Raw genomic sequence first — 15829 nt, 5'->3', positions numbered from 1 at the left:
TCCTTTAGCAGTCTTCCTGGAGGAACAGCTGTGCATTTGGATCCACTGCTGCTGTTGGATCAGTATTTGAAACTGCAGGAAATAAGTTACTTGAGAAATCTGGCTTGATGGCGTTTCTTCCTGATTGTGACAGCCCGAATGAGAGAAATGCAAGGGATTCTCTTCTCTTTTCCTTTGATAAATGAGTCTGTGCAGTCTGTCTCCATTAGGCAGGAAGAGTTGTGAAGCACCTAACTAAGCTCCTTCTACTCCAGCATTACTCCCTGTGCTGCGTTTGCGTCGTTGCCATGAGGGGTTGATCACACAGAAATAAAAGCACAGTGTCGCTTGCTTTGCAGAAGGCACGTTTGCATGTGTTCTGATTTGGAGAGGAGCACACGTTTGGAAAACAGGTTTGGGAGTTCCCTTTTCATATCTGCAGTGTGGATTAACTCTGGGGGGCTATAGACTGCATCCCTCTGTGTAATTCCAGCTAGTTTTCAGCTCTGTGGTCAAGCCTTTTCCTAGAGAATCAGTGTCTTCTATCAAAGGAGCTACACCTTTTCCTTTATACTAGGCAGAGTAGCTTTAGTGCTCTGAAAGACATGGGTTGACATTGTCAAGTTTATATCCCTGTCTTACCAGGACATTCTTTGGGTTGAAGAGGAATGTCTGCCACAAACCCACTGCAGGTGCTCAGATGAGAGGGCAAGTGTTGATGTCATTGCAATTCCTTGGAAAGTGAAAGATAAAGGCTACAATTGCAAATAGACACCCATCTCTTCTTCAGGCACCTATTCAGAGAGTGGTGGCTGGTGGGAGGCTGTGGAATGTCTGGATTTAACCACGTTGTTGTGTGTTGCTCTGGGCTTTGGGGTGTACCAGTCAAACTCTGCTTTGCTGGTAGGATAATGAAACCCCTGGGGAAGCACTCCACACCTCACTCTGTGAGGGATCTGAGGCCTTCAAAACCACCGGAATCTTTACAATGTTGTGATGAAGCCTCACTTTATAGAAGGATCACTAAGATGCAAGCAGGAAAATAGAAGTGGATGCTTTGCATGTCCAGTTTGTGGTTGTGGGGTGAGCAAGTTAAGAGAAACCAAGCTAACCTCCAGATATGTTTTTCTGCAAGCTCAGCTGCTTCAACCAGAGTTCTTTCAGGTCATAAGAGCCCTGGTTCAAGGAGAGGGGCAAGGCTGTAGCTTGTCCCTGGGGAAGAGGAGGCAGGCAGAGCCCTGGGACCGTTCTGCGCGGTGCGATCTGCTCGGTTGTGTTACAAAACTGCATCCTCCATTGCTCATGGAACTCTTCTCTGCTAATAATTTTCTGTGTCTTCTCATTATTGATATTAATTTTAGGATCTTGGCTTTAATGAGTTTGTTTCTGGGTCTGGTGATGGAGAGAGGGACTGGCACCTGAATACCTGCTATCATTAACCAAATGGTGGCTCACATTTAGGTTTTCTTTTCCTTGGCTTACCAGGATTCTCCTCTTATTGATCTGTGAGTCCTTTCTCATTTAGTGAGATAAATCTAGACAGCTTTCATGGAGTGTGGGTTTAGTAAATGAGCAGTTATTTTGATATAGATGATGTTAGGAAGTGGCTGGGTAGCAAGCTCAGAGTTTTCAAATTCAAACTCTAATCCAGTGTTGGGTATTAACAGAAGAGGGTTCGTGTGAGGGGAAGGGAGGAGCCAAGCTCTTTGGTGGTCAAAGCAGTTATTTAATGGATGGATAGTTTTTGGCAACTTGGACACAAATGTAAAGAGCTCTTTACATGTAATAGTTGATGGGTAATAAGGCGAGTTTTAGCTGGCAGCTCTGTTGCCGCTAAATCTAAATGCAATAGCTGTGAATCATTAAACTGATGTTAACTTATCTTTCTTTTTAAGTCTCTATTTGCTTTACTTATCAACATGAGGATTGTGAATGGGAAGAAATCTCCCTTTGAAGAAACCACTTCCACAGGGATTCCGCTGAGTAACTGACTTGTCTCAGGGTTTGTTTGACGTGGTGTTTAACATCACACTGGAGAAACAAGCCAGATGAGTGGTTTGGGATGAGTGGTTGGGAGCCTCCCAGCCTCCTGCTTGCTCAGGGAGGCAGCAGAGTGGATGCTTGACCTGGAAAGTTTCTCTCTCGCTGCCCTACCTGCGTAACTTAGGAAGTCCAGTTCTGAGGATAAAAGGGCACTTGGTCCCTACTGTCTGTCGTTGGCTTTACTGTAGAGGCCAAAAATAGTGATATCAGTGCCTTTTCAGAGACCTTGCTACCAGGAGCTGGGTGGTGAGTTCATTCCTAGGGGGAGATCACAAAATAGCAGCGACGTGTTCCTGAGGATGCCGGATGAATCCCACTCAGTTTAAGACCTCTGGACAACTGTCTGTCCTTTCCTGTGGTGGGTCCTGCCTCTGGGTGCTTCAGGAGAAAGGCTTCCTGAGAAACTTCAGACGTGACCAACGGGAGGCTTTGAACTGATTTGAACCAACAGGATTTAACTAATGCAGCCTCTAAAACTTCCAGTTAATCCTTTAAACAGAATTTAATTTGCAATTAAGCTTTAATACTGCATTTTTCATTTTAATCTACACTTGTTTTTGTGCTGATCGGCCTGAGCATGCAGGAGAGAGCTTTCTGAAGTGCAAAGCTGCAATTCATAAGAAGGCTTGAGATGAAAACTGCAAGCGGCAGCAGAGCACTTATCGTGAAATCTTACTTCCTGTATTCATCAGATCTCTCGGGGGTTTTATCAAACGGACACTCCACCCTTTTATTAGTTATGGGAATCAGATTCTTCTGTATTAAAAAAGGGCATTTTGACAGGAAGGATTCTGGGGGATTGGGGCTGAATTCCGGTGTCGGGTTTGCCGCTCGGTTGCAGTGAAGCGCTGTCCAGAAGTTTGTAATTGCCCCGGATTTTTGGGGGGAAGAATTTAGAGAAGTTGAAATCTTGGATTTTAATAAATGCTTCCTTTGATTCCCATCTGCATGCTCTGGACACTTGGGATGTCTGTAGGAAAGCTGGATGTCCTTTTAGGGCTATGTTTCTCTCCTTTAATATTACCATTTTTAATTGTATAACTTGACTCTCTCCTTACAAACACAACTTTATCCAGCAAACTTTAACCCTAATCTAAATAGAACGGTTCAGGTCGTTCATATAAATGCTTGTGGTAGATCTGATAGTGTTGATTCTCAACCAGCTGTGTGCCCAGTTCCGTTCACCCCAGTAAGGTGCTGTCGTGTCACTCCGCTGTGAGCTGAGGTTAGGATGTAATTGCTTGCAAAATTCCTGATTGCTACATGGGAAGGTGATGAGTCCCTTCCTGCTGCTGTGAAGATGCTGCTGCTGTTTGCATATTGTTGCTCCTGCACCTTTGCAGAGATCTCTTGGTTTTATTGTGACGCCAAATCTGGTGAGCCGACAGTGTGTCAGCCTTTCAATAGGAGAACATTTCCAGCTATTCCAGACAACTGCTTGTGCAGAACGATGTGCCTTTTAATGCTTACGTTGGACTTCAGCTTAAGATATCTTGTTTAAGTAGCAGAAGAGACGTGCTGGTGGAGGGGAAATTACCGATTCAGTTAGGATCTGTCATTTGGGAAACACATCTGAACAAGAATGCCAAGCAGGAACTAAATGGTTTAAGAAGCAAAAGCTTTTCCTTTATCAAAAGCTTTCTCAGGAAAGACCTGGGATATTTACCAGTATTTTCAGCTGTCAAGGAGCTGTTATCTTGGCCACATAATACATAAGTGGAGAAGCTGTAATGTGGAGTCACTAAGTTCTCGTGGTTCAAGAAATTAATGTATCTGATGAGCACTAAGTAATTCATTATCATACTTCACTCTCTGAATTCATATAGAAAGCGAGTTGCCACTAATTGAGTGTAAGCCCAGGAGATGAAGCTGGAGTTGTCATGAGACTTGTTAACATTTGAAGAGTAATCTGAATTTTTTCTATTAAGAAAAGGCTTCTTCCTTTTTATTTCTTCTAAAATAAAACCCCACAATCCCCCTCTTCAAACCCAACCCCAAGCCCCAGATTGTGCAGTGTACTTCATGCACCTCACAAGGTACAGGAAGAAGCAGAAGTGTTCATTTTAGTCACAACTAATGTCTCATTTTCAGTGCTGCCTTTCTTTGTGCATAGGTCTCCTTAGTAAGACTCGAGACTCCTGAGTTACCTCAAAGCATGACAGTGGAATTTGCAGGTTGTTTTTGCTGATCCTCCGCATTGAAAAACATGAGCTGATTTTCCTTGGAAGGACAGTAGTATCTTAACATCACAGTATTTCCAAATGCTTTCTTGCTGGCTGCAGAGGTGGAGATGTGAGGTCCTCCCAAGCTGGGCTGCTCTGCTTGCACTTGATCTTCACAGATTGCAAGTGGCAGTTGCTGATGGTCTCCAATAAACTGTGTAGTCTGGGGGCCACTCACTGTTCAAAGGCTGAAGAGAGGAGCAAATACAGATCTACATGCTGGTGTCATGATACATGAGAGCAGTAACAAGCAATCAGTTTTGTTCTTTTTGGCGCGGGTCTCCAGAAGTGTTTATCGAAGGTAATGTTCCTAAAATTGATGATGGAGCGAAGGCGCTCAGTGAGCCCGGTTCTGAGAAGTGCTGTAGTTCTCAATCTCATGCGTTTCCTCATTCCCATGGTTTAACTGCAGTGGAAAGACAAATGGTCGTGACCTCCCTTGTTACTTTATGCTTTGAGGTAGGTATAGGCTGGGGAAGGCCAAAGCATTAAAAAACCATAAAGCAACACCCCCTCCCGGGTGCCTTATAGTAGGTTCTTTAAAAGAACCCAACACCTGTTGAAATAGTTACTTCAAGGTTTGGCACAAATCCCAAGCAAGCCTTTTTTTAACAACAAAACCATATGTAGGGGCCAGGCGAAAAGCACAGCTAGTTCTGATGTTGTGCTTTTGAGGATCTGCAGCTCGGAGTTCGAGGGGCTGTGACTCACGCAGTGACACCAGCACGGAGCCTTTCCCTCGTCCCATCTATTGCTGGGTTGTGATTGCGTGTCAAAAGATGGCACAAGCAAAGCAGGGGGAGTTCCTGCTTTCCAGGTGGAGTCTCTGAAGCGTTTTGTACAGCACACTGTGAATGGTTTCTGTCTTTGGGCCCTTTTGTTAAGACAAAACCCCATGAGCCACTTTGTGAGTGGGATCTTGCCTGAATAGCTGAGGCTCCTGAGCGCGCCCCTTCCCCTGAGAGGTGTCATCTCCAAGAGTTGTGTTGTGAGTTTTGGCTTCATTCGGTCCCTCAGCTGTGTGTATGTTTGGAAATTGGTGGCTTCCAGGGGAGGTTCTGTGAATGAAAGGTATTTGAGTTGCTTTCCTAGGGATAGCTTTTAAAGAATATTCAGGGTGATCTTGTTTTCTCCTCCTCTCTTCAAGGACTGTCTTAATCCTAAGTGTTGGCATGATCTAGGCAAACCAGTCCCTTTTCTCCGTGCTGTCTCGGTGCTATCAGTGTGCAGTGTGGTATCTTCACTGTCAGCACTGCTCAGCATCTCTGCGTGGCTTATCAGAGGACTCATTGTCAACACGGAAAGCACCAGCGCTTCCTTCCCTTCGCTACAAACATCCTCACTCAACCTCAGGGCCTTTGTGGTAAAGCTGTAGAGGCAGGGCCACTCCTTTCCATCCTGCCATTTCCTTTGCTTGAAGAAAGTGTGAAGAAAAGAAACCCCAGCTATGTAAATAGACACCCATTTGGGGGGATCCTGCTTTTTCTAGTGCTTTTCCCAACTTTGCTCTTCAAAATCCTGGCATTGCGAGGGAAAGGCTTCGCGTCGACTTGAATGAAACTAAAGCAGATTTGTTGATGTACACACAACAGTACCTTAGCAACCAACCTGCAGCTAGTCCAAGATCTGAACATTTAGTCTTTAAACAATTCTTTGCTACCAATCTAGGAATGTTCTTGTATTTCAGAGTGCAAAAACAGCCAGTTGACATCTAGTGAGGAACAACATACATTATAAAATACGTACTCCTCCACAGTGGGAGGAGAGGGCCTTATGTAAGCTTGTTTCTTTGCTACTTTAAGTGTAGTCTCCTGAGTCCTTGAAAATGCATCCTTGGGAGCAGGGCTCTTGGGTTCAGATGGTTGCAAGTTCTGCTTTATCAGTAGGGCTTTGGTGCCAACATGGTGTTAAATCTAGATGTGATGAGTGAGAACAACAGACCTGAATGAGAAATGGTTTTAAATATTGGTGCTACTAAACTAAAAACCAGAGAGAGGCCACTGACAAGAGATGAATCAAAACCTGCAGCTCACTAAAGAGCTGTTGAGCTCTGCAGCCTTCCGAAAGGAGTGACAAGGAAAATGAGTTGACATTGGAGTAGAAACAGCAGCTCTCTCTTGCATACCTTGGACACCAGCAACGTGTACAACTATGGGATCGCTTACTGGAATATTCTAGTGGCGAGGTTCATTCAGCACTGAAGAGTGATCCCTGGCACTAACAGAACCTTTGCAGTGTCACTTTTAGTTTCCTGTACACCTGGTCAGTAAGGAATTCTTTGCTGATTTTCTTTGGTTGGTTGGGTTGTCTTTGAAATCCTGTGTCTCTGCCCTTCCTCCAGGGCTTTTCCTGGTGCAAGAAGCCAGAACTCTTACCTAATGGTGGAAAGCTACAACTTGCTGTAACATCTCCATCACCTGGATTGCTAGAAGGTTGAGTGTTTCATTGAACAGTATCCTCAATACCCTAAATGAAGATGACTTTGATTTGTGTCTCACACACATCAGCAGCTGGTTCCCTTTGATGTTAGAGCCATGATCAGACTGAGACGGTTTCTTACACCCTGGCTTTCAGGAGGGCAGGTGACACACAACCATGTGGTTTCCCGTGGTGGTTATTTGTTGGAAATGAAATATGATTGCTGACTATGAAGTTGCTTTATCACCCATCTCTTCACACTATCACACAAGACCTGAGGTGGCAGTTTGCCAGCTGGGCTTTGCAGAGGAGGTTGACATTCACTCGCTGAAGCTGAGTTCATGCTGTTTATAGATGGTGTCCGCTCTCGGTGGTAACGGACATGCTGTCGAGTTGAGTCACTTAAACCAGCTGAAAAATAAATTGAGTTCCCCTTACACTTTCCTTCTCTTCTTTTAGTTACAGCTGCAGAAAACCCAGTATTTGCAACTGGGACAGAGTCGTGGCCAGTACTATGGTGGGTCACTGCCAAATGTGAATCAGATTGGGAACAGTGCCATGGATCTCCCCTTCCAGGTGAGTTGCTTTCTTTGCATAGGGTGTTTCTTTCTTTGTGTTGGTTAGTGCTGTGTCTGGATCTATTTTTGCCTCACCTAGGAGACGGAAGCAAATAATGCCAGGTGATGTGGAAAGCACAGTGGGGGCGTGGAAGAAGGTACCCCCCAGGTGGGGTGCATGTTCCATGGAAGCAATGCATGGATTTTGGGAGAGGAGAATGGGAATGGGACACTGGCAGGTATCAGAATAGTCCGTTTTCTTTGGGCTGGCTGAAAAGTAGATGCAGGGAAGTACTGGCTTTACTTTCCCCTGCTGTTGTGACTCCAGAGGTAATGCACCACAGAGAGAACGTCAGTGTTTCCTGTGAATGCTTTGCTGTTAGTAAGCATGTTTGGACAGAAGATGATGTAGAGGGGTTAGGATTAGGTGATGGATGCTTTTGGGACTCCTGATTTCTATAGTCATTTGATTTCGAGTACTCATAATAATTAAAGTTTCTGCATTAGTTCTCTTTTTTTGAGTAGTAACATTTACATTTCCCCTCATAAGGATGTGTCAGGAATAAAGCGTTGCAGTTTGTGGGTTTCTGCTGAAGACTGTATTAATAAATACAGAGAAATAGATGACGTCCTCTAACTGCCTTTTGAAATCCATGTAGGCAGCTGAATTGGTGGAGGTTAAAAGCTGGAGTCTTGTGCAGGAGGAGAACCAAATGGCTATTTTAATCTGGTTGCCTTCAGGGAGCACAGTGCAGGGTTTGTAATGTCACAGAGTCCTGGGTCTGACTCCACAAGGGGCTGAGCTCTTCAAGGTTTTGTCTTTAGTTTTTTGGGAAGGAGGTTCATGGTTCCTGTTCTTTTCAAGCAACAGCATTTCAGTATTCCTGTGCCTGATGGCTGTTAATGACAGTTGTTCTATAGATTCCTTTAGCCCTGGAACTAACAGGGGGCTTGGGAGTGAATATTTAAACACTTACGAAGTGACTGAAGGACGAGACGGAAGCAGCTTGTCCTTAAACTCCAGGGTTTGCACAGTTTTCATGCACATCCCCCAGAGAATACCCAGAGGTGATCCTGTTACAGGTAACAGTGGTGACAAGTGAAAACATGAACCCATGTCGCTGAATGAGGGCCGAATCTGGCCAGGTTTTTCAGTTTCAAGCTGAAATAGGATGAAATTGCCAGCAGATACTTGTTGGAGCAGGGGAAGCCTGTCTGGTTGCCTCTGGTGGAGTGTTAGTGTCTGAGAATGTTGGTTCTTTGCATTTACAGCACAACGGAGCTGTGGCAGAAGCCTTTGGAGCAGTTCCTGTCTCTTTGGTAAACAAGCACTTAGGTTTGTGCAGATACGTATCTGGGACTGGAGTGCTTTTGCCCAGGCAGATACGTATTGGAGCACCCGTTACACTTTGCTATGCACAGTATTTATTTGATTCACCCTCCCAGCTCCAAAGGAGGCCTGGTCTGTCACATAAATACAGGTTTTGCCATGCATCCCAGTTTGGAACATGCATAAGAAGCTCTGTACAGATTCCCTGGACTTGCTGTGGTCTGTCATGTGGTTACTTCTGGTGTATGGGGGATTCATTTGATGCAGACGGTGGTTTATTTGCACTGTCTTGGCCTGTGGTTTAAGCAATCTCCAAGCATGTGCTCTTAGCCTGCATGCTGAGCTCCATTGGGAAAGGCAGAATGATGACCCAATGCTGCTTGTCACCAGGAGGCACTGAGATGTGAACTGGCAGCAGGTACCACTCCCCTCCTTCCCCCTCAGCCACCTCACTCGTTTTTACTTCAGAAGTAAATGTCTTGATAAATCTTAAAGGGGCACTGTTGCTTCAGAGCTTTTTCCTTCCTGTCTCTCTTTTTCTCTTTATTTTTCAGTGTTTTGTGGAGTTTTAGTTGTGATCTCAAATCCTTGAATGTCTCTCAGGGATGTGACACAGTTCAAATTCTTAATTTTCCAAATGAAGACTCTGAGCATCCAAATCCATGCTCAGATCTGCTCTGCTTTCAAAATCACAGCTTTTTACTCTAATGAAGTACCAGGTGCCCTGTGGAGATGGGGATTGCAGTGAAGGTGCCTTGCCTGGTCTCTGCTCCAGAGGAGGTTTCCGGGGATGGTTGCTGGAGGTGATTGCCGTTGTCTCAAGTGTTTGTTCTTTTCTGATTTCCATAAGCAAGTCAGGGATTCACTTGGGATCTTTGTTCCTGGGAAGCCAGAGAACAGCATTACCCCCAGATTCCTTGCTCTGGAAGTTGTTGCCCTGTGATGGGGCTTGGTCCCTGTTTACTTGTGCCCCTGTTGCACTCACATTGGATTTTTGCTGTGGCTTTAATACAGAAATTGTACCAAAAAGGTGAAAACTTAAGAAATAACTGTTTGCGTTCAGCTCTTTGTCTGTACACTCACATGCATTGCCTTCCTTTGAAATTCCAGGTGAGCTCTGCATTCTCTATGCTCCAGACTGGCTTCTCCCTTTTTAGCAGCGCTGTGGTTGAGACCACTGGCAGAGGAAATTGCTTTTCCTGTTGACCTTCCAAGCACGCATGTGTTTGCAGATTTTGCTGCCTTTTGGGGTAGAATTGATGCAACAGCAGGACAAGGAAGAGTTTGAGACCTTTTGTTGTTGCTTTGGAGCTACGAATATGCCCAGTTCTGTGTGGTGCCAGTTAGGTAAAACCAGATTGTTGTTCAGTGTTTGCAGCAGAGATTAAACCAAGATGTTCTAATTTAAATGACTTAAAATTGAGATGCTGTGACTTGAGGTTTCTAAGTCAGCAGACAAGGAAGTCAGACTTGCTAAGGAACTGGAGCAAAACACCGTGATCTTAATGGCTGAGAGAACAGTAAAAAGTCACTGCGCTCCCTTCCTAGCCCCATGTTGACTTAAGCAGTATTCTGCTGCATATAAAGTTTTGGCCCTGAAACGAGCAAATAAACACCGCAGCCTCTTTGCATCCGTTGGTATTAACCCAGGCTGTGTGTGCCTAGAGGGAGAGGAGACTAATATTTGCTGACTAGAGAAGAGTTTTAAATAGTAGAAGGACTTTAGAAAGTTCTTACAAACCAAACATTGAAAAAGAACTGTGAAACTTGTTAGAAATCCTCAGTGAAACAGCCCAAACCGGACACTTGGGAGAGAAGAAAAGCAGCAGAGACAAAAGCTTGACATGGGAGCCAGATGGTTCTGTGGCTTGGCAGACAGGACAGTGCATTTGCCACGTGCAGCACCTGAATGGAGGAGGAAAATTTGGATTTCCAAACAGATGGTGTTGAGGGACTCAGCAAAGCTGTTCACATTGGCAAGCACTGGAAGGCTGTGGAGCCTTTTTTCCCCCGGAGACCCATATATTGCTGTTGGAGTGGGACCATTTGGTACTTCCTTTCCTGCCCCACAGGTATTCACTGGGAAGGGCTTTTGAAAACACAGGAGTTTTCCAGTTTTGTCTGGGAATTCATCTTCCCTGTCCCTCCTCTGCTGTCCTCATGCTCTGCATTCACTTACTGACAAGTGAGTGCTCTCCAGATAATGGCAGTGACAGGGCTCAAAGTGGAATCAACCCACCCAGGTGCAGCCTGAGCAAGATGAAAATCACTTACTGGATGCTCTAAGTTTTTCTAGACAGAGGAGGAAGGAAACTGCTTTTCTTTTAATTCTATCAGTGTCCCCTTAAAATAATCACACTGAGAGGAGGGGTGAAAGGAGGCTCTGAGAGAACGTGGCGTGTTCTGGTGAACGTTAGGCTCACTGTGCATCTCCTTCCTGCATCTCCTGCCCTTGTAGTTGAAGCTCTGGTTGTCAGCATGTTCCTTCTGGATGCATGCTGCATGCTGCACCAAGGGAATGGACCCAGCAGTTGTCAGGAGGCTCCTGCCACGCTCACGGTGGTATTGCAGAGCTACAAAGGCTGGAGAGCAGCGCTGATGTATGCCAGGGCAGGTCTAGCATGGTCTGCCTCCACTTGTCTCTGATCTCTGTCTGGAAGAGAGAGCCTTAGTAATTGCTTTCCATGGCTATTATGAAAGTGATAGTGAAGGAAACATGTACATGGTTACACTTGCCCATATCCTTTTTGAGTTTCATTTCTTAGAATAACACAGCCTTGCATACAAATGGCTGGGGGCTGGGGCAGACTGCTCCTGCCTGTGGTTTTCTGCTTCTAATTTCATTTGTGTCTCTCAGACTCCTTTTCAGTCCTCGGGGCTGGACACAAGCAGAACAACTCGGCACCACGGGCTGGTGGACAGAGTGTATCGTGACAGAAACCGCCTCGGCTCCCCGCATCGCCGCCCGCTCTCCGTGGATAAACATGGAAGACAAATATCCTTTGGCTCAGGAGCTGGCGGGGACGCCCGCCCTTTCCACAGCATCACTTCCCAGTTCTTACAGTTCCCTTCTTCCTCCCTCCTCACCTGTCAGCAGAGTTGCTTCCCATCTCAGTTAATGTCACCTGCTTTTGCTGAGCTGTGATCTAGCCTATAAATACATGCTGCTCTGTGAAGTAAGCATTTACCTGTCTCAGTTTCCTCAGCTCTGAGTGGGGATACACACAAAGCTGAGGGGGACTGAGATCCTTGGGGTGATTGGTGACAGCCAACATGGCTTCACTAAGGGCAAATTGTGCCTGACAAATTTAGTGGCTTTCTACAGCAGGGTTAGAAGGTTTTGCCAAGGGCCTGTAGGGACAGGACAAGGGGGAATGGCTTTAATCTGCCAGAAGAGAGGCTGAGATGAGATCTTAGGCAGAAGTTCTTTCCTGTGAGGGTGCTGAGGCGCTGGCACAGGTTGACCTGTGGCTCAGGCATTACGGCAATCCAGATAATGCTTTGTTTTGAGTGTCCTTTTAAAGTCAGGTTGCTCCCCATAAGGAGGCTGCTTGCCTTTCCCATGGGAGCGCAGTGGTTCTGACAGGGTCATTTGAATTATTCCTTAGGGAAAGATCTCAAATAGGCTTCCTTCTTGAGTGAGCCAGTGCTGTTCTTCCCTTAACTGCTGGAGTCACGTGGACAGCTGTCCGTATGGCACTGTGTATCTGTCACCTCCCTCAGACACAAGCTGGAGAAGGTTGGTAGCACAATTGTCTGTGTTCTCTGATCCCACAACACTACCACGTCCAACAGAAGCCTTGGTTGCTCCCCACAGCATTTTGCCATCTGAATTTGCCTTCCTGAATTTAGAATTTGTTTTTTTTCTTCTATTATGCTTAATGTTTTAGATGCCCTGCCTTTCAAATGAAGGTGTTTCAGCTAATGGCATCTTTGCAAAGGCAAATCTTGCTGGGTGTTCCAGGGCATACCCCAAAACTGAGCTGTCAAAGACCTGGGTGTTTCTCCCTGCGCAGAAGCTGGGTTAGTCTGCCCTTGCAAGCCTTTGAGTTTGAGTCATTTCCCCTCCCTGTGAAACAGGGATGTTTTCAAAGACTGGCATAACCAAAGTATTTCTAAGCAGTTTTCAGCTTCAAAATTGCATTATTTGATCGTGCATTATCCTAACAAAGGTTATCAAATAATTCTGTAGTGACTGCCACCACTTTATCCTATGGTGGATAATCTCCATCCCATTGTTGAAGCAATTGCTCTTCAAACCTGAATGAATTTGTTCTGTGAATTGATGGTTTCATGGGGAGATTGTGCTTGGTGTGTGCCATGTATAGAGTAGGGTTTTTTTAATGCAGTGTTCAGGTTTTCCTGAGTTGGTTACATTTATCTGAATTGAAGCCTCCTTTTCTCTAGAGACAATAAAAATTCATTTTTGTGGCCTTCTTTCCAGGACAAATTCCGATTCTGCCTTGCACCAGAGCACGATGACTCCAGCTCAGCAAGAGTCCTTCACAGGAGGGTCACAGGACATACAGCAGAAAAGAGGTAAAGAGAGGAAATAGCTGTAGCTTGCACAGTGTTGTACTTCAGATTTTATGCGCATGTGTTGCTGTTCACCTGTTTCTGTCAAGACACGTATGTGTAACGCCTGCTGGATTCAGATACACAAGAACTGGAGCAAAGAGCCACATTTACTTTTCTGGGTACTGAGATCCAGAAAAGATCATGCAAAGCTAAGGCAGAACATTTTCCTGAACCCTGTATTCTGTGATTCCAAGACCTTGCCCTGTGGGGATAAGTAATGTGAGCTGTGGGACCCTGGAGGTGAGGCTGCTGTCAGCAGTACTAGAGGTTTGCAGTTTGGAGTCACTTCTTGACAAAGTGTAGAGGTCACAGGCGTTTCGTGGTCAGGGGTAAATATCATGAAGTAGCAAGACTTCATCTAGTTGTTATTCTGGGATTGTGATCAGTGAATACACCCTCAGAGGCAATGCTTGCAGCCAGTCCTCTGACTCCCTTTGGAGTTAGGAGCTGGAGCAGCGTAACCCTCCAGCACTAACAATTCGGGTGCCCTCTGCTGGCCCTTGTTCCTGCTGTCAGCGCAAGAAAAACATGCAAAGCTCTTAAATCTGCCCAGAGAAATTTAATCCTTAAACAATCACCCAGAGCTGGGTGAACACCCAACACTCAGGTGTGTATGAGCTGTACTGCAGCTCTTCCTTGTGCTTCCAGAGCTGTAAAACATTAAATAGTGATCACCTTAAGCAGTCTTGTGTAAATATGGATTTAGAATCATCACTCTTAAAGGCTTCTGGTGATGCATCTCTCTGACTGGGCTTGCTTTTGCTGTTTCTGTGTCACCTTGCTATTAGCATGATGAAACAGTTGCTTGCTCTGAACAAACCCATGTTCTGTCAATATGGAGAAGGAACAGCCTTATAGCATTTCTCTATCCTAGGGAAGATGGTCCAGATTTTTCCCCATTGGAATTTGTCCTGTTGGCCACCCATTAAACATCAGGTGTACATCACTTGGCAAAATGCAAAAGACAGGAAAAACTAGGTCCCGAGACGCACTCTTCCATTTAGAGACTAAATTGGAGGCCAACATTTTTGAAGTGTGATTTGCTTTGTTGTATTTTGAAGCCTGTGATGTCTCCTTGCTGGTTAAATACAACTTTAGTCTCTTCTGGTGTTCATATTTTCAGTTCTGGTCTCCCAGCAGTGCCACTCTTTCACATTCAGTGCTAATAACTTACTTCAGAGTTCTCAAATGGTTAAAACTTCCAACCTGAACATTTCCTACTGAGAAGCTTAATATGATAGAATCCCTGTTGGTCTTATTTTTTAGTTTTATTACTGACTGTCCCTGGAATGGAGGAGACCCCCTCTGAGGCAGACAAAACCCTCTCTAAGCAAGGATGGGACACTAAAAAGGTAGGAATCTCCCACACCAAAGTGTACCCATTTTGTTTTCTGACTGTATTAATTCAATGAATGCTCTAAATATTGTCAACTGAAATGAAGTACTTACAGAGATTAGAGATTAAATGCTGTATTTAGAAATAAATCACTAAACATTAGCTCAGAAAGGCACTTCATATGTATGTGTGTGTGCACATGTTTGATGATACCAGGAGAAACTCTACATTTGAGCCTTGTTGGGCCAGTAAAGCAGAAAAGGTGACAAGGCTCCTCCAAGAGTTTCACAGAGCTCGTGTAGAAATGTATTAAATAAAACTTCCTAATTGGAGTATATCCTAAGCAGTGATTTCCAGCAGGATCTTTGCCTTTAAACATGTCTTCCTTCTGTTTTAGACTGGGTCATCGAGACCTAAATCATGTGAAGTTCCAGGAATCAAGTAAGTTTTGAACAATTTCTTTTTTTCTAAAGAGCATTGAAATCTCTAAGGAAGGATGTTGCGTATGGAATGTCCTCCTGCTTCTGAGCTTTCTGAAAAGCCCTTAGATGGTGCAAACGCAATAGATGCGAGACAAGCCAGAACCTCTATGAGTGACCCCTTGGATCCTAAATCTCTGGCTATGCACTACAATAGATAATACAACAGATAGTGCAATATACAGTTTGTGTGTGCCACCTTCCTTTTTCAAAACAGACTGTACAAGATTTGTCCAGGCTGACTTGTAATCAGAGACCTGTTTTCTTTTTCTCTCTCCCTTATTTAGCATCTTTCCATCAGCTGACCAGGAAAACACTACAACACTGATTCCTGCTACGCATAACACAGGTGGCTCCCTGCCAGACCTGACAAACATCCATTTCCCTTCCCCTCTCCCAACACCGTTAGATCCTGAGGAATCCACATTCCCAGCCCTGAGTAGCTCCAATAGCACCGGAAATCTTGCTGCCAATCTGACTCACTTGGGCATCAGCACGGCCAGTCAGGGTAAGAGCGGAACTCTGGGGCACTTCTGCACATTGTCCGTAATCATAGAATCGTGGATTGCTTTGGGCTGGAGAGGACCTTAAAGCTCCTCCAGCTCCAACCCCTGCCACAGGCAGGGACCCCTTCCACTGGAGCAGCTTGCTCCAAGCCCCTGTGTCCAACCTGGCCTTGAACACTGCCAGGGATGGGGCAGCCACAGCTTCTCTGGGCACCCTGTGCCAGCGCCTCAGCACCCTCGCAGGGAAGAGCTTCTGCCTAAGAGCTCATCTCAGTCTCCCCTCGGGCAGGTTAAAGCCATTCCCCTTATCTTGTCCCTACATCCATTGTCCAAAGCCCCTCTCCAGGTTTCTTGTGGCCCCTTCAGGCACTGGGAGCTGCT

General features: G+C 45.3%; 2 protein-coding genes across 9 annotated transcripts in view; both read left to right on the top strand.

The window, feature by feature from the left end:
* Positions 1–15829, top strand: part of DDX49 (DEAD-box helicase 49) — a 139812-nt gene that overhangs the window by 11318 nt on the left and 112665 nt on the right. The window lies entirely within an intron of this gene.
* CRTC1 (CREB regulated transcription coactivator 1) overlaps positions 1–15829 on the top strand; it is a 39817-nt gene that overhangs the window by 11387 nt on the left and 12601 nt on the right. For 5 of the 8 annotated variants that reach the window (XM_057417448.1, XM_057417444.1, XM_057417441.1 and 2 more), the window contains exons 2-9: positions 7122–7238; positions 8492–8539; positions 11407–11544; positions 12227–12288; positions 12994–13088; positions 14394–14479; positions 14861–14904; positions 15230–15450. In XM_057417448.1, the coding sequence (XP_057273431.1) occupies positions 7122–7238; positions 8492–8539; positions 11407–11544; positions 12227–12288; positions 12994–13088; positions 14394–14479; positions 14861–14904; positions 15230–15450 (811 nt within the window). The remainder of the gene's footprint in view (positions 1–7121; positions 7239–8491; positions 8540–11406; positions 11545–12226; positions 12289–12993; positions 13089–14393; positions 14480–14860; positions 14905–15229; positions 15451–15829) is intronic. The other 3 variants (XM_057417443.1, XM_057417447.1, XM_057417445.1) reach the window with 1 other exon arrangement.

The sequence above is a fragment of the Pezoporus wallicus genome, unplaced genomic scaffold (genome assembly GCF_028554395.1).
Source record: "Pezoporus wallicus isolate ANWC-B61680 ecotype Strahan unplaced genomic scaffold, APGP_CSIRO_Pwel_v1 contig_13865, whole genome shotgun sequence".
NCBI lineage: Eukaryota > Metazoa > Chordata > Aves > Psittaciformes > Psittacidae > Pezoporus > Pezoporus wallicus.
This window is presented reverse-complemented; position numbering and strand designations above follow the sequence as displayed.